At 34.4% G+C, this 22,912-nt stretch overlaps 1 protein-coding gene across 1 annotated transcript; it reads right to left on the bottom strand.

Moving 5' to 3' along the window:
- Window positions 1-13,882: 13,882 nt before the first annotated feature.
- On the bottom strand, window positions 13,883-16,514 carry LOC115427366 (NAD(P)(+)--arginine ADP-ribosyltransferase 2-like). The gene is made up of 3 exons (XM_030145899.1): window positions 16,481-16,514; window positions 16,218-16,333; window positions 13,883-14,696 (listed from the first exon to the last, which is right to left on the bottom strand). Exons 2-3 carry the CDS (start codon window positions 16,290-16,292, stop codon window positions 13,950-13,952), a joined length of 822 nt encoding a protein of 273 aa, XP_030001759.1. The 5' UTR covers window positions 16,293-16,333; window positions 16,481-16,514; the 3' UTR covers window positions 13,883-13,949.
- Between the last annotated feature and the right edge of the window lie 6,398 nt (window positions 16,515-22,912).

The raw sequence follows: 22,912 nt of genomic DNA, 5'->3' as shown, positions 1-22,912 counted from the left end.
ATTCTCTCGATGAGCTTCATGAGGTAATCACCTGAAATGTTTCCCAAAAGTCTAGAAGGAGTTCCAAATGATGCTGAGCACTTGTTGGCCATCTGTGGTCCATATCATGTCATTTAAATACGATGGTGAGTCCAAACTTTTGCCTGGTAGTGTATATATATATATATGTGTGTGTGTGTGTGTGTGTGTGTGTGTGTGTGCCAAGTTTGAAGTAAATTGAAACAAAATTGATGTTATTATACACATTTGAAATGTGGCCAATTATAAGTAAATGTGAGAAGAAAAAAGATTTTAAGATTTTAAAAAATATTAATAAATTTGAACTTTGACATAATTTTTCCAAATTGTAATCACATCTATTGTAGGCCACTGGTTATCTATAAACCTAATTTGGTATGAATTCAACCAATAGTTTTGCTGCTACAGATGTGTGAAATTTCACCATTTATAATTGAATGGGGGAAAAAAAAGATTTAAATGGTTAGATGGTTTAGGCCCAAAATACATCAGAGACCTTCTAGTCCAGTATGAACCATCCAGACCACTCAGGTCATCTGGTGCAGGTCTGCTCTGTGTTCCAAAAGTCAGAAGTAAATATGGAGAATCAGCGTCCAGTTTCTATGCTCTGTATATCTGGAACAAACTACCAGAAAATATCAGGTCTGCTGAGAGTCTGAGTTCTTTTAAGTCGAGGTTAAAGACTCACCTGTTCACTGCTGCCTTTGACTAAAAGGGTTAGAAACTTTCGAAACTCTGCACTGCAACTCTTACTTTAATATGTGTGTTTTTATATTTTTGGATTTTATGTATTGTTTTCTTACTTGCTGTTTTTAATCACCTTTTACATGTTTCTTTTATAATATTTTAAATGTGTTTCTTTTTCCCTGTCGTTGTATTTCAATGTCCTGAGTGAAGCACCTTGAATTGCCTTGTTGCTGAAATGTGCTATACAAATAAACTTGCCTCGCCTTAAACAAATTCATGAAAAATTTGACCTTTGACCTACTGTTCCCAAAATGTAATCTGATCTATTCTGGATCACTGGTAATCTATAAACCAAATTTGGTATGAATTCAACCAACAGATTTGCTGCTCGAGTGTTACTAAACAAACAAACCAAACCAAAAAGAATACCCCTTGCCTCCCCTTTTGATGGGTGGGGCAAAAATTAAAAAAGAAGTTTTGCATATGATTCTGTCTGACATATCCACACCTTTTGACACACAAAAAAGATTTTTCTGCAAATATTGGTGTTCAAAAACTTTTTTCCACTACTGTATAACCTGTCATCAGTTTGAAAGACACTAGACAAACAAACCTTATCCTATTTCTGTATCTATTAGCATTTACACCACACTCTTTTTTTTTTTTTTTTTTACTAGATCTGCTCTTTTCACCCACTTTTCCATTGTGACAGTTGTGGTAAAGTGCAGTGACAGGATGGCATGACAACAGCTCCATCATTTACATTCAGGAAAACAGGGAGCAGCCTCACACAGAAACAAAGCATGTGTATTTTAACCTTTCTTGCTCTGAATCTTGCGTTCATTTGAAACTGGTATTTTTCCAGACCTGTGCAGGTAGTGAAGAGGATATATAGCCCCGAGCCAAACAACTAAAGCATAAGCTAAAGGCTGCAACACACAATATACGCTCATATTAACTTTGTTCATCAAGAAGAGCATGATGAACAACGGTACACAGCCCACAAATGTGGTCACCTGGAACAGTAGGACTATATTGAAAGCCCTTCTCTTTATCATTTTGGACCCCTCTGTCTGTTTTTTCCCCGGTGAGGGCTGTTTCAGAACCCAGAGAACTGATAAGCAGAAGAAAGAGTCAAGAATAAAGACGATAAAGAATAAAGATATATACATATACATTGTTACTGGATTAAAAATGCAGGATAATATTTGGACTATACCAAACAGGATAGACTGCAGCCAAACAACGCAACAAAATGTCATTCTGTACCTCAGGGGTTTGAACCTGAGGAAACACACCGGGTGTACGACTGCTACGTAACGTTCCATGCACACACCACACTGGAACTGGATCCTGGCAGCAAATAAAATGTTGACAATGTCTGTTGCGGTCCTTTTCAGCTCAGGTATGGAAAAGCTTACAAGGATTGTCAGAAGCCCAAGCAATCCAAAAAACAGCTCTGTAAGGACCAAGTGGAATTCAGACACTTCCATCTTGTCTGTCCAGAACATAGGAGATGATTTCATCAGCCACATCACCCAGCAATTAACCGGAAAAAAGGCAACGATGTAAGACAGGACTATTGGGAAAAAGACAGGAGAGTGCAAACAGAGGACGCATTCTCCATTCGACTGGTTGTTTACTCCTGATTGCAGATTTTCCATGTTTTCTGCAAAAAACTTGAAGGAAAAATGAAAAAAAAAAAAAAAAACAAGTTCAGGTCAAAAAGAGTATGGATTCTTTATTATTTCTTGTTTAGTTATCAGAGAAACACCTTAAAATTGTTACTTTGAAGGTTGAAATTAACTAAATTTAACCACAAAATGTCCTGAATTTGGGCTTATTCTTGTATGCTTGATAAAAATAACATTTTCTATAATCATGAACAGGGGTCTCAAACATGCAGCCCGCCAAAGGTTCCAATCCGACTCGTGGGATGAATTTTCAAAGTGCAAAAATTCCACAGTCAAGGCTGTTGAACTCATTTTCGTTCAGGTTCCACATACAGACCAATATGGTCTACAGCACAGGTGTCAAACATGCGGCCCAGGGGCCAAATCTAGCCCGCCAAAGGGTCCAGTGGATGAATTTTGCCCTTGGGATGAATTTGTGAAATAAAAAAATTACACTAAAATATTAACAATCCTTTTAGTTCAGGTTCCACATTCAGACCAATTCAATCTGAAGTGGGCGGGACCAGTAAAATACTATCATAATAACACATAAATAATGACAACTCCAAATGTTTCTGTTTGTAAACGTAAGTATTTTCATGTATTTACACTAAAACAAAGTATAATTTCATAAAAAAAATGTGAATAACCTGAACAAATATGAACAACCTGAAATGTCTTAAGAGAAGTAAGTACAATTTTAACAATATTCTGTCTGTTATTAAATGCTTTGTGTGTTTGCAGATCTACTGTGATCTGTACGTTCTAATGTACATGTGCAAATGATAAACTGAAGCATAATATTATTAAAATTACATTTATTTTTTCAGTTTGTTCATGTTATTCACATCTTTTGAAATTATAATTTGTAGATGTAAACCTTTATATAATGTAAATTTACTTTTTTCACTCTAAAACAGATAAAAGTTTGGAGTTGACATTATTTATATATTATTATGTTATTATTTTATACTGGTCCGTCCCATTTCAGATCAAATTCAGCTGAATGTGGCCCCTGAACTAAAATGACTTTGACGCCCCTGATCTACAGTAAAATAACAGCATAATAACCTCCAAAAAAATAATGATTCCATATTTTTTTCTCAGTTTGATGTGAAAAAATATTACATTATGACTGTAAATAATGACAACTTCAAATATTTGTCTTTGTTTTAGTGCAAAAAATAACATTAAATTATGAAAATATTAACGTTTACAAACTATCCTGGAACAATAAAATGGGAATAACCTGAACAAATACGAACAACCTGAAATGTCTAAAGAAAATTAAGCACAATTTGAACTATTTTCTGCCTGTTACTAAGTGTTTAGTGTCTTTGTAGATCCGACCCATAATGCACATGTAGAAATGATAAGTTGAAGTAGAGTATTGTTAAAACTGCACTTATTTTTCTAAGGAAATTTCAGTTTTTTCGGATTATTCACATCTTTTTTGTTTGGATATTTTATAAAGGGAAGTATTTTCATAATTTTGTGTGGGGGTTTTCACTAAAACAAAGACAAAAAATTTGAGTTGTCATTATTTATAGATTATTATGCTATTATTTGACTGGTGCGACCCACTGGAGATCAAATCGGGCTGAATGTGGAACTTGAAAGAAAATGAGTTTGAGACTCCTGATCATGAACACAGAACAGGATTTATAGTTGGAAATGATTCAATATAAAAATAACTATTTAAAGAACTGACCATCTCTTCTATTGGTTATTTCTTTCAAGTAGGAAAAGATGAAAAGTACAAACCTTTGTTGTCTGCTGATGGTTATTTCATACTGATGAAGCTCTGGCTTTCATCAAATCACTTACAGTAATTTAGTTTTTTTATATATATATATATATATATATATATATATATATATATATATATATATATATATATATATATATATATATATATATATATATAAATATATATATATATATATATATATATATTAAGATGATCAGTAACCAAATAATGTGTGTGCAATGTGCTGGCATGCAAAAACTGTAGATTTGACTAAACAATACATGGTGTTTGTAATGTGTGGTGGACATGGGGTGTGTGATGCATGGGGCAAAGTCATATGAACAGAGATAAGATAAGATAAGATAAGATAAGATAAGATAAGATAAGATAAGATAAGATAAGATAAGATAAGATAAGATAAGATAAGATAAGATAAGGAAATAAAATGTAAGAGAAGAGAAGAATATACAAGATAAATAAATATAAGAAGAGATGAAATAAGAAAAGGAAAGGAAAGAGAAGAAAAGAAAAGAAAATGAAAGAAAAAAGAAATGAAAAAGATAAGAAAAGGAAAGTAAAGATGAGATAAGAAAAGGAAGAAAAGAAATGAAAATAGATCAGAAAGGAAAACAAAAGAAAAGGAAAGATAAGAAAAGAAAAGGAATGATAAGAAAAGAAAATGAAAGGAAAGAAAAGGAAAGAAAATATAAAATAAGAACAGATAAGACAAGAAAAGATGAGATAAGAAAAGGAAAGACAAGAAAAGAAAAGGAAAGGAAAGATAAGAAAAGATAAGAATAGAAAAGATGAGATAAGAAAAGAAAAGATAAGAAAAGGAAAGAAAAGGGAAGAAAACAAAAGATAAGAAAAGATAAGATAAGATAAGAAAAGGAAAGATAAGATAAGAAAAGGAAAGGAAAGGGAAGAAGAGAAAAGATAAGATAAGGAAAGATAAGATGAGAAAAGATAAGAAAAGGGAAGAAAAGATAAGATAGAAAAGAAAAGAAAAGAAAAGGGAAGAAAAGGAAAGAAAAGATAAAATAAAATAAGAAAAGATAAGAAAGGAAAGGTAAGATAAGAAAAGGGAAGAAAAGGGAAGAAAAGAAAAGATAAGAAAAGGGAAGAAAAGATAAGATGAGAAAAGAAAAGAAAAGAAAAGGGAAGAAGAGAAAGAAAAGGAAAGAAAAGAAAAGATAAAATAAAATGAGAAAAGAAGAAAGGAAAGGTAAGAAAAGAAAAGGAAAGAAAAGGGAAGAAAAGAAAAGATAAGAAAAGGGAAAGAAAAGATAAGATGAGAAAAGAAAAGAAAAGAAAAGAAAAGGGAAGAAAAGGAAAGAAAAGAAAAGAAAAGATAAAATAAAATAAGAAAAGATAAGAAAGGAATGGTAAGATAAGAAAAGGAAAGAAAAGGGAAGAAAAGAAAAGATAAGAAAAGATAAGATAAGATGAGAAAAGGAAAGGAAAGATAAGAAAAGATAAGAAAAGAAAAGGAAAGAAAGGGGAAGAAAAGAAAAGATAAGAAAAGGAAAGATAGGATAAGAAAATTAAAGGGAAGAAAAGGAAAGATAAGAAAGAAAAGGAAAGAAAAGATAAAATAAGAAAAGATAAGAAAGGAAAGATAAGGTAAGAAAAAAAGGAAAGAAAAGGGAAGGAAAGGAAAGAAAAGGGAAGGAAAGAAAAGAAAAGGAAAGGAAAGAAAAGGAAAGGAAAAAAAAGAAAAAAAAGAAATGAAGCAGAATAACACACACACACACACACACACACACACACACACACACACACAGATCTACTATATTTTTATCTTTTCAACACTTTCTATTATTTCCTGTTTCATGTTACATTTCTTGAAGTAAAACACACTGCAGTTTGCTCATGTATTGAACTGTATTCATAAACTTGTCTTGTCTCAGTTGTTCTAAACTTTTGAAGGTAGGAGGTTCTTGGTGAGACTGTTGCTGTGGTCACTAGTGGAGCACAGGAGTGGAGCAGTGGTGCTCAGCTCATTGACTGTATGAGGCTGTGTGGTCTCTGTTGCCCCCTTGTGGTGGAAGAGGGTAGTAACACTGCAGCCAGACTGAACCATGCAGTTTACAGTCAACATTCAAAGGGTTTGTTGTTCTATGCACAGAGGGAAAACATGTTCCTTTAAATCTTTATTCCCCACAGAATATAGAATGTATAAAAACAAGTGTAAATAGATAAAAATGTAAAAAAAAAAAAAAAAGAAAAAGAAAAAAAGAAAAAAAAAAAGAAAAAAAAAAGAAAAACAAGAGGTGAAGGAGTGGGATTAAATAAGTTCTACTTCCTCCCACTCCTTTTCGAATGTGCAAATGAAATCATGTATATGTTTTGTTTTTGTTTATTTGTTTTCTTCCACGACTTCTTTCTACCTGTTTTATTTCTAAGGATTAAGTAAGATTACTTTGTCTTGTTGCATATTTGAAATAAACTAAACTAAAAAATAAATAAAATTAAATTAAATTGTGCATAAAATAGGCAAGTACAGTTACATGTTATTGTTCTATTCATATGAACTTACTGATACTATTTAGTTGTCAACTTTTTGTTAAATGAGCAACTCTGGTCACAAAGTAGTCTCTCACAAAAATAAACGATAAATAATAATTTTTAAAAATATGTGAACGGTAACATTTTTTGTTAACTTGACACCTACTCTCTGTGATGACTGTATGTCACAAGATGAGTTTTAAGATCCTTTTGACAACAAGTGTTCAGAGAACGCAAACCTCCGCCAAGTACCCCGAATGGTATGCATGTGTGGATCGACTCTTTCTTTGTAAATTAAACAGTTTCAAGGTTGTTCCATACAGCAGAAACAGTTGAAGCTTGGTACCAGTCATGTGTATGTCAAATTATATTAGATTCCAATCAATATTTGTTGAGTTTTAATGAAAAATGTGGTAAATGGGATTTTCAATGTTAGATTGAAAAGTCCGCAGAGTCCACATTCCACAGTGGATGTGGACAATTTTGTGCCAGATACAAGATATTGTTATAAGCTACGGGTGGATCAAATTTTAGGCTAATCGGAGTCATTTTGAGTTTTTTTTTATGAATCTTTGAAAATTGCTCAATGATGACAGATAGGAAAATTGGAGATTTTGTGACCTTGCTGTGACCTTGAAGTTTGGCCGACTTGGCCCAAAATTTAATGGGTTTGTCCCAGGGCCTAGGCCTATCTGTGGGGAAAATGTGGTAAAGATGGTTGGAATAGTTTTCCCGTAAAGCTGCTAACAAACAAACAAACAAACAAACAAACAAACAAACAAAGCAAAGTGGTCACAATATCTCCTGGCAGAGGTAAAAACAAAAATATTGGAAAAGAACCACATCCTGGTTTCTCTTTGCTTTAATTTCTACTTCATTTATTTATTTATTTATTTATTTATTTATTTATTTATTTATTTATTCGGCTTCTAACTGCTTTTATAACTGCTTGTGCATTTATTCTTGGCACTTTACACAGCATAAAGACAAAATTTCATTGCATTGTACCATTATATTTTTGCAATGACACTAAAGCTTATTCTATTCTATTCTATTCTATTCTATTCTATTCTATTCTATTCTATTCTATTCTATTCTATTCTATTCTATTCTATTCTATCTGCTAAAATGTCTTTATGCATTATATTTGTATTTATTTATTTGGTTACAGGACAGTGTTTATTCTGTTAAGATATGTTTATTAAATTTCAAATACATAATACACAGAATACACACAGGCATTCAAACACATAAAAAAACAAAAAACAAAACAAAAGGCAAAAAAAAACAAACAAAAAAAACGCTTAACCTTCCCAAACCCCTTGCTGTCACCAGATCTATATGTATATACAATATGGCACTGTAAATAAAAATAAATTCACATATCAGAGTGTTACATACATGCATACATCTGAACTTGTTAAGGACCTTGTACATGTGTTGTAGGATTGTCAAAAAAGATTAAAAAAGATTTCCACTCTTTATGAAACTTCTGTTCAGATCCATGTAATGTATACCAGATTTTTTTCAAGTTTAAGGTAGGAGATCACCTGTCCAACAGAGGGTGGGGCAGGTTCCTTCCACCTTATAAGAATAAGGCGGCATGCCAAAAGAGGACAGGGTTTATTGGCCTTAGTTGCAAAGTACAAGATGAATGCACCAGATTTACTAGAGAAGCTAATTTCATCTGTTATCCTGGACAAATGACCGACATAATAATACATCACATACAGGGTGGGGAAGCAAAATTTACAATGAACATTTAGTTGTTTTTTCTCAGCAGGCACTATGTCAATTGTTTTGAAACCAAACATATATTGATGTCATAATCATACCTAACACTATTATCCATACCTTTTCAGAAACTTTTGCCCATATGAGTAATCAGGAAAGCAAACGTCAAAGAGTGTGTGATTTGCTGAATACACTCGTCACACCAAAGGAGATTTCAAAAATAGTTGGAGTGTCCATAAAGACTGTTTATAATGGAAAGAAGAGAATGACTATGAGCAAAACTATTACGAGAAAGTCTGGAAGCGGAGGAAGCAACAAAAAACGTACCAAAGCTTTTATTAAAGCTCTCAAATCCAAAATCCTAAAGGATCCAACCAAATCCATGAGAAAAATGGCAATTGAACTTGAGGTAGACAACAAGACCGTTAGAAATGCAGTAAAATATGATTTGAAGTTAAAATCTTACACAAGAACACCAAAACACTTGTTGACAACAGCAACAAATCCAACTTTAGCAATTTTTGGGAATCATGTTTATGGCTGCCTTCTAGCCCAGATCTAAACCCTCTGGATTCTGCTATTTGGGGCGTTTTAGAACATGCTACCAATAGAACATCACACAGCAATGTCAGCTTTCTTAAAGATACTATTAAAGAAGAATGGGAGAAGTTGTCACCCGAATATTTGAGGAACACTTGCGCAAGTTTCAGGAAGCGTGTGAAGGCAGTTATTGAGAAAGAAGGAGGACACATAGAATAAAAACATTTTCTATTATGTACATTTTCTTGTGGCAAATAAATTCTCATGACTTTCAATAAACTAATTGGTCATACACTGTGTTTCAATCGCTGCCTCAAAATATTGTAAATTTTTCTTCCCCACCCTGTAGATTACGAAGTACTAACATACTGGAAGAAAACCGTTGAATGTGACAGATATAGGAAAGTACGCTCAGGCTGAACAGTTACAGTCAAATACATGAAAAGGAGTTTACATTCTAAAAGTACAATAACATTTCCTGGAATAAGAATAAGATATAAAAGAAAGAAGAAGGAGAGAAGAAGAGAGAGGAGGGGGAAAAAAAAGGTAATTATGTTCATGTTAGCCCTTTTAAAACATTTTTTTGTGGATTTCGGTTGGATTTTCGCATTTGTTGGGAAGACAAACAGTAAATAAGCCACGAGTTGTAATTTAATTGGTCTTCCACCAGTGGAATTCTGGGAAACAAGACATGACAGAACTGACGTGTACAGCATCTCCACCAGCAGATGGCAGGATTACTCAGGCCAAAACAAGTAACGAAACTGTTAAATCAGGGGTCTCAAACCTGCAGCCCGGGGGCCAAATGCGTATGTGAATTTTCAAAGTGCAAAAATTCCACAGTCAAGGTGTTTTCTTTCAGGTTCCACATACAGACCAATATGATATAGTGCAGGGGTGTCAAACTCCTTTTAGTTCAGGTTCCACATTCAGCTGAATTTGATCTGCAGTGGGCTGAACCAGTAAAATAATAACATAATATATAAATAATGTCAACTCTAAACTTTTCTCTATGTTTTACAGCGATAAACGTAAATTTACATGATGAAAAGGTTTACATCTACAAACTATCCTTTCAAAAGATGTGAATAACATGAACAAACTGAAAAAAATAAGTGCAATTTTAACAATATCGTGCCTCACTTTATCATTTACACATGTATATTAGAACGTACAGATCACAGTGTTACTAAAAACACACAAAACATTTAATAACAGACATAATCTTGTTAAAATTGTATTTACTTCTCTTAAACAAATTTCAGGTTGTCCATATTTGTTCAGGTTATTCACATTTTTTTGCAAAATTATACTTTGTATTAGTGTAAATACATGAAAATATTTACATTTACAAACAGAAACATTTGAAGTTGTCATTATTTATATGTTATTATGATAGTATTTTACTGGTCCTGCCCACTTGAGATTGAATTGGTCTGAATGTGGAACCTGAACTAAAAGGATTGTTAATATCTTGTTTTTGCATTTCACGAATTCATCCCAAGGGCCAGACTGGACCCTTTGGCGGGCCGGATTTGGCCCCCGGGCCGCATGTTTGAAACCTGTGATCTACAGCATAATGACCTAAAAAAAAATAAATAATGACTCCATATTTTCTTCTTGGTTTGATGTGAAAAAATATTACACTATGCCTATAAATGATAACAACTTCAAATATTTGTCTTTGTTTTAGTGCAAAAAATAACATTAAATTATGAAAATATTAACATTTACAAACAATCCTGTAACAATAAAATGTGAATAACCTGAACAAATATGAACAACCTGAAATGTCTAAAGAAAATTAAGCACAATTTGAACTATTTTCTGCCTGTTACTAAATGTTTAGTGTCTTTGTAGATCCGACCCATAATGCACATGTAGAAATAATAAGTTGAAGTACAATATTATTAAAACTGCACTTATTTTTCTAAGGAAATTTAAGTTTTTTCAGATTATTCACATCTTTTTGGTTTGGATAGTTTATAAAAATATTTTCATAATTTCATGTTGTTGTTTTTTTCACTAAAATAAAGACAAAAATTTGGAGTTGTCATTATTTATAGATTATTATACTATTATTTTATTGGTCCGGCCCACTGGAGGTTAAATCCAGAGAGATCAGTTGTGTTCTGCTAATCTGCTTTTCTGTCCTATTCAAAGACTTTATGCAAAAAGGTCAGTATTATCTTAACTATGCACTGTCACATATAGTTAAGACTTTTAGCTGGATTTACATGTAAAGGATGGAAGGTGTATATCAGGGGTCTCAAACTCATTTATTTTCATTTATTTATTATTATCTATTTTTATTATTATTTATTATTATTATTATTATTATTATTATTATTATTATTATTATTATTATTATTATTATTTATTTATGTATTTATTTATTTATTTTTAATTATTTATTTATTTATTTATTTATTTATTTATTTATTTATTATTTATTTACATTCAGCCCGATTTGATCTCCAGTGGGTTGTACCAGTAAAATAATAAATAATGACAACTCCAAATTTTTGTCTTTGTTTTAGTGAAAAAAAAACAAAACAAAACACGAAATTATGAAAATACTTTTATAAACTATCCAAACAAAAAAGGAAGAAAAAACTGAAATTTCTTTAGAAAAATAAGTGCAGTTTTATCAATATTCTACTTCAACTTATCATTTCTACATGTGCATAATGGATCGGCTCTACAAAGACAGTAAACATTTAGTAACAGGGAGAAAATAGTTCAAATTGTGCTTAATTTTCTTTAGACATTTCAGGTTGTTCGTATTTGTTCAGGTTATTCACATTTTATTGTTACAGGATTGTTTGTAAATGTTAATATTTTCATAGTTTAATGTTATTTTTTGCACTAAACCAAAGACAAATATTTGAAGTTGTCATTATTTACAGGCATAATGTAATATTATTTTTTTCACATCAAACTGAGAAGAAAATATGGAGTCATTTTTTTGTAGGTTATTATGCTGTTATTATTTTGCTGTAGATCATATTGGTCTGTATGTGGAACCTGAACTAAAATGAATTCGACAGCCTTGACTGTGGAAGTTTTGCACTTTTAAAATTCCTCCCATTGGATTGGAACTTTTGGCAGGCCACATGTTTGAGACCCCTGGTGTAAATGGATGTGAATGACTGCTATTTCAGGTATGGTTGAAACAACAGTTTATATCTAATTTTTTCACTTTGGGCTTTTTACTCTGGGTAATTTGCTCCATCCATAATAAACAAACAAACAAATAAATACATGCAAATTCTCTTTTTTTTGCAGCATCAAACATTTATTGATTTTGACTCAAAACATGTTTTAGACATAGAGCAGAAATGGACATAATTAAATCCAACAAAAATACATGAGATGTTTTCTAGATAAATGGAACAAATACAGCTGTAACTCTACAACACAGGTGCCAAACATGCGGCTCGGGGGCCAAATCCGGCCCGTCAAAGGGTCCAGTCCGGCCCCTGGGATGAAGTTGTGAAATGCAAAAATTACACTGAAGATATTAACAATCCTTTTAGTTCAGGTTCCACATTCAGAACAATTCAATCTCATAATAACCTATAAATACTCACAACTCCAAATTTCTCTCTTTGTAAATGTAAATGTTTTCATGTATTTACACTAAAACAAAGTATAATTTCGCAAAAAACCTGAGTAACCTGAACAAACATGAACAACCTGAAATGTCTTAAGAGAAATACATGCAATTTTAATAATATTCCACCTGTTACTAAATATTTTGTGTAACTGTAGATCAGTGATTTTCAACTTTGGGGTCGGGACCCCATGTGGGGTCGCCTGGAATTAAATGGGGTGGCCTGAAATTTCTAGTAATTGGTAAAACATGAAAACTTACGATTAAAAATGTACATTATATAGCCTAAATGTTGCCTAAAATGAATGTTTATTTGCAACATATTATAGCAAACTATTACATGATCAAAAAGATTAATTTTAGCAAAAAAATGTCTTCATTTTGAATGTCTGGGGTCACCTGAAATTTCTAATAATTGATAAAAAAAAAAAATTAAAACTTACTGATAAAAATTTACATTATATAGTCTTAATGTTGCCTAAAATTGATGTTTATTTGCAACATATTATAGCAAACTACACACGATCAAAAACAAATTAATTTTAGCCAAAAAATGTCTCTGTTTTGAATGTCTGGGGTCGCCTGACATTTCTAATAATTGATAAAAAAAATAATTAAAACTTACTAATAAAAACTGACATTATATAGCCTAAATGTTGCCTAAAATTAATGTTCATTTGCAACATATTATAGCAAACTATTACACGATCAAAAACAAATTAATTTTAGCAAAGAAAAAAGTCTCTGTTTTGAATGTCTGGGGTCGCCTGAAATTTCTAATAATTGATAAAAAAAAAATTAAAACTTACTAATACAAATGTACATTATATAGTCTAAATGTTGCCTAAAATTGACAATAATTTGCAACATATTATAGCAAACTATTAGACGATCAAAAACAAATTAATTTTAGCCAAAAAAGGTCTCTGTTTTGAATGTCTGGGGTCACCAGAAATTTGTGATGTTAAAATGGGGTCAGGAGACAAAAAAGATTGGACACCACTGCTGTAGATCCACTGTGATCTGTACGTTATAATGTAGATGTGGAAATGATAAACTAAAGCATAATAGTGTTAAAATTACAATTTTTTTTTTTCAGTTTGTTCATCTTATTCACATTGTTTGAAAGGATAGTATGTAGATGTAAACCTTTTCATAATGTAATTTAACTTTTTTCACTGTAAACATAGAGAAAAGTTTGGAGTTGACATTATTTACATATTATTATGTTATTATTTTACTGGTTCGGCCCACTGCAGATCAAATTTAGCTGAACTTAGAACTGAACTAAAATGAGTTTGACACCCCTGCTTTACAATTTCCTCTACAAACATTCAAGCATGACACTTAAAACTGCATTGAAATAAGCTCAGGTTGTGTTTACTAAGCACACTTAGTACAGTATAACTGCTCCCATACAAGTCTAAGTGCCCACCGCTTTGCAGTTCTGATAGCTCAGAACTCCTGCGCTCTCCAAGGTATATCTTACCTTACATTCTGGTAGGCATTCACGAGAATTTTTCTTTGTTACCTTGAAAATCTCATAAGGAGGGATAAGTACTTCCTTCTCCATGTCTCCAAATTTCGGATATTTTTTTAGGTCAGCGCCGTAACATGTGTTGATACAAAAACAGGTCTCTTTACCAAAGTGGGCCATATTTTTGTTAAAGGAACTAGAGGCAAAGTAACCAAACCGAATTCTTTCATTAACTTTTCCCTTAAACTTGAGATTAGTTCTGCGGTATGTGCGATAACACTTTTGTTGATTACCTCTAAGGATCTGTATGGCAGAAGTAAGCCAGAAATGGAAGGAGTGGTAGTGGAAGGAGGTAGTATAGGTACTGCCACCAGTTCGGACGGCTTCATTGAAAGTGCTGTAAAACTTCTCCTTGCCCCCATCTGTGTAAAGACAGATTGCTTGCATATGATTTTTGCTTAGAGCCTTGTCAACATCTTGTTTTTTTTTCATATTGTTGTTTGCACAGTTTTCTGCCTTATTCCAGACACTGGAGAATGTTTTGTCCTTCATTTCTTTTGGAAAAAATTTTTTTTCGACGGTGTTTGTCATCTTTTGGAAGCAGCTGAAGTACATATCATCAACAGACTTTCCAGCCATGTCCAAAGGAATATTCTGTGTTGTAGGTTTGGCCTCTCGCGGATGAAAGATGATCTAGAAAAGCATGAAGAAAAAAAATCCTAAATTGTTACACAGTTTTTACAAAACTTGCATCTCACCCTGAATAGTGGAAGTCACAACAGTGCTCAAGTTTCAGGAATTTTACAGTGAGTACAGTACTGTTGTTGTTATTCCAGGGGTGTCAAACTCATTTTAGTTCAGGGGCCATATTCAGCTAAATTTGATCTGCAGTGGGCCGAACCAGTAAAATAATAACATAATAACCTATAAATAATGACAACTCCAAATTTTTGTTTTTGTTTTAGTGTAAAAAAAAACATTAAATTATGAAAATACCTACTTTTATAAACTATCCAAAAAAAAAAAAAAATTTAAATTGAAAAATGTAAGAAAATTTAGTGCAGTTTTAACAATATTATTCCTCAACTTCTCATTTATACATGTGCATTATGGATCAGATCTACAAAGACACTAAACACTGAGGAACAGGCAGACAAATAGTTGAAACTGGGCTGAATTTTCTACAGACATTTCAGGTTGTTCATATTTGTTCACATTTTAGTGTTACAGGATAGTTTGGAAATGTAAATATTTTCATAATTTAATGTTATTTCTTGCACTAAAACAAAGAAAAAAAATTCAGTTGTTAAGTCCGCTTCTTTTTTTTGGCTTAATTCAAGGGTTTTTTCTGCTAAATTTAAGATTTACTATCATAAATACTATCATAATAACATATAAATAATGACAACTTAAAATGTTTCTCTTTGTAAATGTAAATATTTTCATGTATTTACGCTAAAACAAAGTATAATTTTGCAAAAAATGTGAATAACCTGAACAAATATGAACAACCTGAAATGTCTTAAGAGAAGTAAGTACAATTTTAACAATATTCTGCCTGTTACTCATTGTTTTGTGTATTTGTAGATCCACTGTGATCTCTAAGTTATAATGTACATGTGTAAATGATATACTGAGGCATAATATTGTTAAAATTACACTTATTTTTTCAGTTTGTTCATGTTATTCACATCTTTTGAAAGGATAGTTTATAGATGTAAACATTTTCAAAATGTAAATTAACTTTTTTCGCTCTAAAATATAGAAAAGTTTGGAGTTGACATTATTTACATATTATTATGTTATTATTTTACTGGTTTGGCCTACTGCAGATCAAATTTAGCTGAATGTAGCCCCTGAACTAAAATGAGTTTGACACTCCTGCATTATATAGACTAAATGTAATCTAAAATTAATGTTTATTTGCAATATAGTATAGCAAACTATTGCATGATCAAAAACAAATTAATGTTAGCAAAAAAAAAAAAAAAAAGTCCATTTTGACTGTCTGGGGTCACCAGAGATTTGTGATGTTAAAATCGGGTCACAAGCCAAAAAAGGTTGGAAACCACTGCTATAGGTTATTATCAACCAATGGAGCTAACACCCACATCCACAAAAATGGGATTCCAAGTGATGACAAAAACTCATTTTTTATGTGATACTTGGAACAAAACAAATGATCAAATGATCTCAGAAGAAAGTTTCTCTCACCTTTGTAGAAGTAACAGGCAGCACCCAGTGAAGGAGTAAACCCAGACAAGTGAAAATCAGCACGTTGTCCTTCATGGCTCCAGTCACAACAACAGCTCAGGAGATGACAAAAATACCTACACAAAGGTTTTACAGTAAGTGCACCATCATACAACACAAGAATGTAGTACAGACCAGCAACTGACACACCAAATGCAAAAAGAAATGGAACTTTTTTCATTTACAAAATATATTTGCTAATGAGAAAATGTTGCATCACACACAAAGTCAGGCTTCAGACCAACCAGTGAATCCTCTGCATGCGTTTGCAACTGGTGGTCTCATACAGATATATATATGTACCTCAGCCACCTCGTCACAGGTACCACAAACAGCCTTCGCATGCACATTTATCAGCACAAAATATGCAATAAAATAGAGAGTGCATTGTATTTTCAGTATATTATATAATTATGGGTTTTTGAATGTCTGTGCATTAAAGTACGTCATATAAGTGATAGATAATAAGAGATAAACTCACTACATTATAATGCATTAAATTATTGTCAAGTTTGCATGTATCAACCTGAGATACGTTGGTCTGTGGCTTGTCACAGGTTTCTGTTTCTTTGTGTGTGTGTGTGTGTGTGTGTGTGTGTGTGTGTGTGTCTGTGTGTGAGTTGTGAGATGGTTTGACTCTAATATTCTCACAGTTGAATCTTCTGGTTTCTTTGCAACACTAGTTTCTTTGCAACTTGTGCATAAAAATTTGCCTCAGGGAAAAACAACAATTTTGTCAAAACTCTCCAAAAGTTTTTGCGCCGGCAAGAGGTTGTTTTTCAGGCATAGCACAAATGGTAGCTGTATCACACAAAACTTCAATGGAAAGACCTTTTCCCAAAACTAGAGTCACGTGAATAAAAAAAAATTAATGTTGACAGATGTTACAACAAGGGAAGAAGAAGAAGAGTTTTAAAAGAAACATGGTGCGGTATGTGTGGACACACCAGGAAACAAATCATTTTTAAATTTAGTATGATATAGAAGGAAAATCTATAACAATACTGTGTATATCTGTAAATCAACCTGATATTTACATTCGTCGCCATGTTTATGGAATGACTTCTCGTGTCATCTCGCGATAATAAATAAAGAAATGATCGCATTTGTGATTTAATGGAAAGACTGACATTACGCACTTCTGGTTTTTCGACATTTAGTAAATATCGGTAAAGTTTTGTGCAAATGTCCAATGGAAAAGCCCCTACTGTCATCCCAACTTCCCTCTTTTCCCGAGTCACGACCAGGTCCACGTTCTCCTCTGTATAGATACCAATATTGCAGCAGTGTGATAATTAGCTTAGCTTCATGCTTTCTAACTATATCCACACTGACTGACGTCTTGCACTGGTTAGGTGTCATTCTTGTACCATGTCTGGCATTGCAGCCTGTCCAGCTCCACCACTATTTCAGATGTGCTGGCTGTCTGCCCAAGAGGTCCCGTCTCAGCCTGAGGCCTCCAAACCGCCCTCCAGAAGGGTCCTACATCAGCCCACTCCTGCCTGAATATTCAGAGGGTGGTTTGATTTTGGCCCTGTAGAATCCTACTCCTTCTAACCTTCTCAGTATCCAAATCCCACATAAAAGTCACATAAAACATGATTCCTGCTCCACGGAATGACAGACACACTAGTACTAGCACACAGCTTCAGATCCTGATAGGACACATCAGTAATTTTTCATATCTGTCCTTTCCCTCTGTTAGAAAATTATAATATTAGACAATTAGACTATATTCTGTAAATACCAGGTGTCCAGAGCACGAGTCACGGATGGGTTGTGATTAGGGATGGGAATCGAGAACCGGTTCTTTTTGAGACCCGGATCCCAGTAGCTCAATTCCTTGGAATCGTTTGCCTGCCTGCTTAACGATTCAGCTTATCAATTCCACCTTCGTTGCGGATGCGCAATGATGTCACACGTACGCTGCATTGTTTTGGTCAGAATGTAGCCAACATGGCGTTGAGGCAGAAACGGTCCAAAAACATGACACCAGGTCCACTGGAACACTGTCAAAGCTTCCATGTCTTCAAAAGGGTGGAATCCCTCCAATATGTTCAAATATTTGTCCACAGCATGTGATTCATTTACAGGAATGTCATGTATTTGATTCGCTACTCAGCGGCGCTTGTGAATGTAGCAGCAGAATGAACACCGGGCCCAGTTCTGGTTCCGGTTCTGGTGTGGACAACAAATGTCGTACCCAAATACAAGTTTCCGAAGGTAGGGGAAAGGAAATGAGGTGCACAACAACAGGAGACGGGCCAAGCCGAGTCAAACTGGTTCGACGTAGTGGACATGTGGCAATAGAGGAATTAGTAAAGGGTCTTTAGTTTCACTTTCACTGCACGTCTCCCCTGAACTGGGCCCGGTGTCATCTGTTCTTATTATTTGTACATACTGTATGTGTTATATTTTCTGTGCAGAGATGGAAATATAAAAGACAGTTAATGCAAACACACCCGTTTGTACTCTTTTATTCCCTCACCCAATGAGAATTGATAAGGAATTGGATCGATAAGCAAAATCGATAATGGAATTGTCAAATTCTTAACGATTCCCATCCCTAGTTGTGATGACATATCCTGTAAGAATGTCTAGACATATCCACTCAGAGATGAAATGGTAGACATATCCTATCTGCCTGTTTCCCATCCAGTTGCAGACCAGAGCGGCCTGTTGCCCTTAAAGAAGATCAGGCCATAGGGTGGGTGGCAGAGGAGTGCAAACGCAGTCACTGAACCCATGCATCACTGTGTTTTGGATACCTAAGCTAATGGTGAACTTGATCGACATCATTATGTTTGGACACTTGGACCAATGGTTGTAATATTCATGTTCTTTTAGAAGATCTTAGATTTCCTGGTGTTAGTCAGTCAACTGCTGCATCTTGCTGTATGTACTTGACTCCTTCCAAATAAAGTCTTCTGATTCCAGAATCCAGCGACTCCGTCTTTTGTCTCAGCGTGTATCACAGAATTTTTCTATCAGCTTGTTCCTTTGAGCCGGATCCCAACGTCCATTTTCCTTACCCAATCGGGAGCTGAAATCCATGCACGGTGGAATCTGGGATTCCTAACTGAAAGCCCTCCAGCTGAATTGCTGATCAAAAAGAGGCCAGAGCCCGTTGGAAGGGAGGAAAAGGTGACGGGATCCACCGGAGCTGACGACAAACTCGCTGAATTCTCAGGTTCTGATTAGTTAATAAATAATTTTGTATGTTTTGAGATTTCCTGAGAATAAGGGTTTGGCCTTATCCAAGAAGGAATGTTTGGTAATTGGATTTAGGCAAGGCAGGTTTATTTGTACAGCACAATTCATACACAGGGCAATTCACAGTACTTTACAAAAATGGAAAAGAGACAGATTAAAAACACACAATTACAATTAAAACATAATAAAACATAAATAATAATCAATTAAATCAAAGTAAAAGAGAAGAGTGCAGATAGAACCCTTTCAGTTGTTCTATGCACAGTTGAACAGATTCGTTTTCAGCCTGGACTTAAACATTGTCACAGTGGAGGTCTGTCTGACGTCATCATTAAGACTGTTCCAGAGTTTAGGTGTGTAGAAGTGAAATGCAGCTTCACAGTGTTTAGTCCTGACTCTGGGCACCAGCAAAAGACCAGACCCTGAGGTTCTCAGGGTCTGAGATGGTTCATATGGGACCAACATGTCACAGATGTGCTTTGGTACTAGACCATGGACAGACTTATAGACCAGCAGAGCTGTTTTAAAGTCTATTCTCTGAGCGACAGGAAGCCAGTGCACAGATCTGAACACAGGACTAATATGGTCGTACTTCCTGGTTCTAGTCAGGACTCAAGCAGCAGCGTTCTGGATGTACTGCAGCTGCCTTACAGCTGGTTTAGAGGGTCCAGTGAGATTTACCTGTTTTCAGGTTTCCTAAGGATAAGGGTTTTGGTCTTATCCAAGATGGAATGTTTGGTAATTCAAAATTGATTTCAGAGGTAAAGCAGTTTGGGCCAAGTGTGTGATATTCTAAGACCACTACCATCTGATGTCCCAGTTGGGATCAACAGGAGCTCTGTGAAGAGTATTTCCCCCTTTGAGCTAGAATCTAGCAACTTAGACATGTACTGATTCTTGAGGGAATTATTTAGAATTACCTGGGTAAAGTCCATAGTCTGTGTGAGAAGACCACAGGAATAATAACTCCATGCACATGTTAAAGATTATTGTCCCAGGGGTATTGCGTTTTGGAGCAGGAAACTCTGTCTACATGAGTGTGTGTCTGTGAGGAGATGCCAGCGATCGCTGAGTGAGTGAGTGTGTGAAACTGGTCTGTGAAGGTGTGTGTGTAAGCACTGTTATTATCAGAGGAGCTTTGACACATTGTTTCACAGTTTATAACAGCCTTTTAAACCATCATTATGTTTGGACACTTGGACCAATGGTTGTAATATTCATGCTTTTTTATAAGATCTTAGATTTCCTGGTGTTAGTCAGTCAGCTGCTGCATCTTGCTGTATGTACTTGACTCCTTCCAAGTAAAGTCTTCTGATTCCAGAATCCAGTGACTCTGTCTTTTGTCTCGGTGTATCACAGAATTTTTCTATCACCCTCATAACAACCAGATGAACGGTGAGGTGCATAAAAATGATTCAGTGCCAACTAGCTAATTAGATGTTAAAAAAACAAATTAAAAAAAAAACACCCTGAGTCAGCTTTGTATCTCAATGGACACTTCCTGGACTCATGGGATGATGAAGCACTACTGCAACTCACAAAGGTAAAACAATAGACCCTTATTCTATGAAGTAAGCAAAAGTCACTGATATGTCATGTGCCATTTTGCTGTGGTCTGCAACCTTGTAAAACTATGAAATAAGGCAAAGAAAATGGCTCTGGAATATGTGATTAAACAACTGCCCAGATTCTGGATGGTTGTGCACTAGAAGGTGTCCTGTTTGCAGTTTCATCAGGTGACAGATGTCATGCGTCGACGGTTATGTTGATTTTTAAGGAGTTTTTGGTCTCTTCCTGTTTTATTTTGGTGATGTGGTTTGTATTCCTGTTTTTTGTCTGCACACTGTCAGTCTTGTCTCTGTCTTCCCTTTCCCTTCATTGTTTGCACCTGGTGTTCCCCTCGTTATTGTCCACACCTGTTTTTGACCCCTGCCTCCCTTATATATTCTCCCTGCTCCCTTTGTCTCTTGTCAGTGCGTCCTTGTCTGTGATCTTGAGAAGAGCTTCATCTGATAAGTATCTAGAATCTTGAACCACATGTTTTCTACCTCAGGTTTTTAGTTTGTAAAAAGTACGTTGTACTTCTCTTCTAGTTAATAGGGTTTTGAGCATGTTGTGCTTCACCTTTTGTTAATCCATTTTTGTAATTGGAGAACATTGTTTAATAAATCCTTTTTTGACCACTGACCAGTGTGTCTCGCTGTATTTGGGTCCATACCAAGAGTCGTGTCGAAACAACAGAGGGAAAAACAGATACTGTAGTTAGAAGAAACAAAGAAAAAATGAGTGGAAAAAAAATGATTAGATCATCAAAAGTCATTAAAAACAATGGTTATGCAATCAAATACTATCTCCTGTGTGTATCATGTGACTAAAACAGACAGAAAAGAAAACATGGAATGAATAAAAGCACTGTTTTTGGCAGTACAATGCCATAGCTATTAATGTAAGAACTGAAGTGATTTTGGTTATTATCAAGAAAACATGGAAAATGGTTAGATATCAGCTCTGAAATTAAACTAATATGGACTATTTTTCTTATTACCTCCACCAAGGAATGACGGAGGTCATGTTTTTATCGGGGTATGTCTGTTTGTCTGTTAGCAAGATGACTCAAAAAGTTATGGAAGGAACCAGGAACAAATGATTAAATTTTGGTGGTGATTGGGGGGGGGTGGCGGGGTTGATGATGATCTGCCTTGGCGTAGGTCTGCGTTCTCCAAGTGCTTTTCTAGTTATCAATATATTTGTCCAAACAAATGTACCTTTAGTTGTACCAGGCATTAAAATAAAAAAGAAATTGAGGAAAACAAGGGTGGTCTAATAATTTTCCGTGACTATTTCTGACCATCATGTTTCCATGTTTAAGCCTTATTTTCTTGGAACATGTATAAGCTGTGGATCTCTGGGGATTCTAAATGAAGCTGTCTGTGTTTCATGCAGTGCATTCATGTGGTATATGTAAAATCTGTTTATAGATGATTTTACCAACAGTATTCCCTTGTTCTGATGTTAAGGGTTCACCACTTCTCTGTAACTGTTGAAAGTTTCAGTGAACATCTGATATTGACATGAGCCTCCAGTGCAGCCTCCATCATCCTCAACCAGGAAATAGACAGAACCAGAAAAGCACTCGGAGCGCGCAGACCTCCGCAAAGGCAGATCATTGTCCCCCCACACACACCACAACCACCAAAATTGAATAATTTGTTCCTTGTCCCAGTATCAACATTTCCTGAAAATTTCATCACAATCTGCTAACAGACAAAAAAAAAAAACCCTGATGAAAACATAACCTCCTTAAACCACTACTAATAAAACGACATATGGACAGAATATAGAACAGTAAGGTTTAGCTTTAGATATTCTTAGCTACCTTTATGTTGTGGGTGTAAATGACTCGCTAGCTGTTGTGTGGTGGTTTTCATGCTGGGGGAAATGCA

The sequence above is a fragment of the Sphaeramia orbicularis genome, chromosome 1, assembly GCF_902148855.1.
Source record: "Sphaeramia orbicularis chromosome 1, fSphaOr1.1, whole genome shotgun sequence".
NCBI classification, from domain to species: Eukaryota; Metazoa; Chordata; class Actinopteri; order Kurtiformes; family Apogonidae; genus Sphaeramia; species Sphaeramia orbicularis.
The sequence above is the reverse complement of the archived record's forward strand: the minus strand, read 5'-3'. Positions and strand labels throughout refer to the sequence as shown.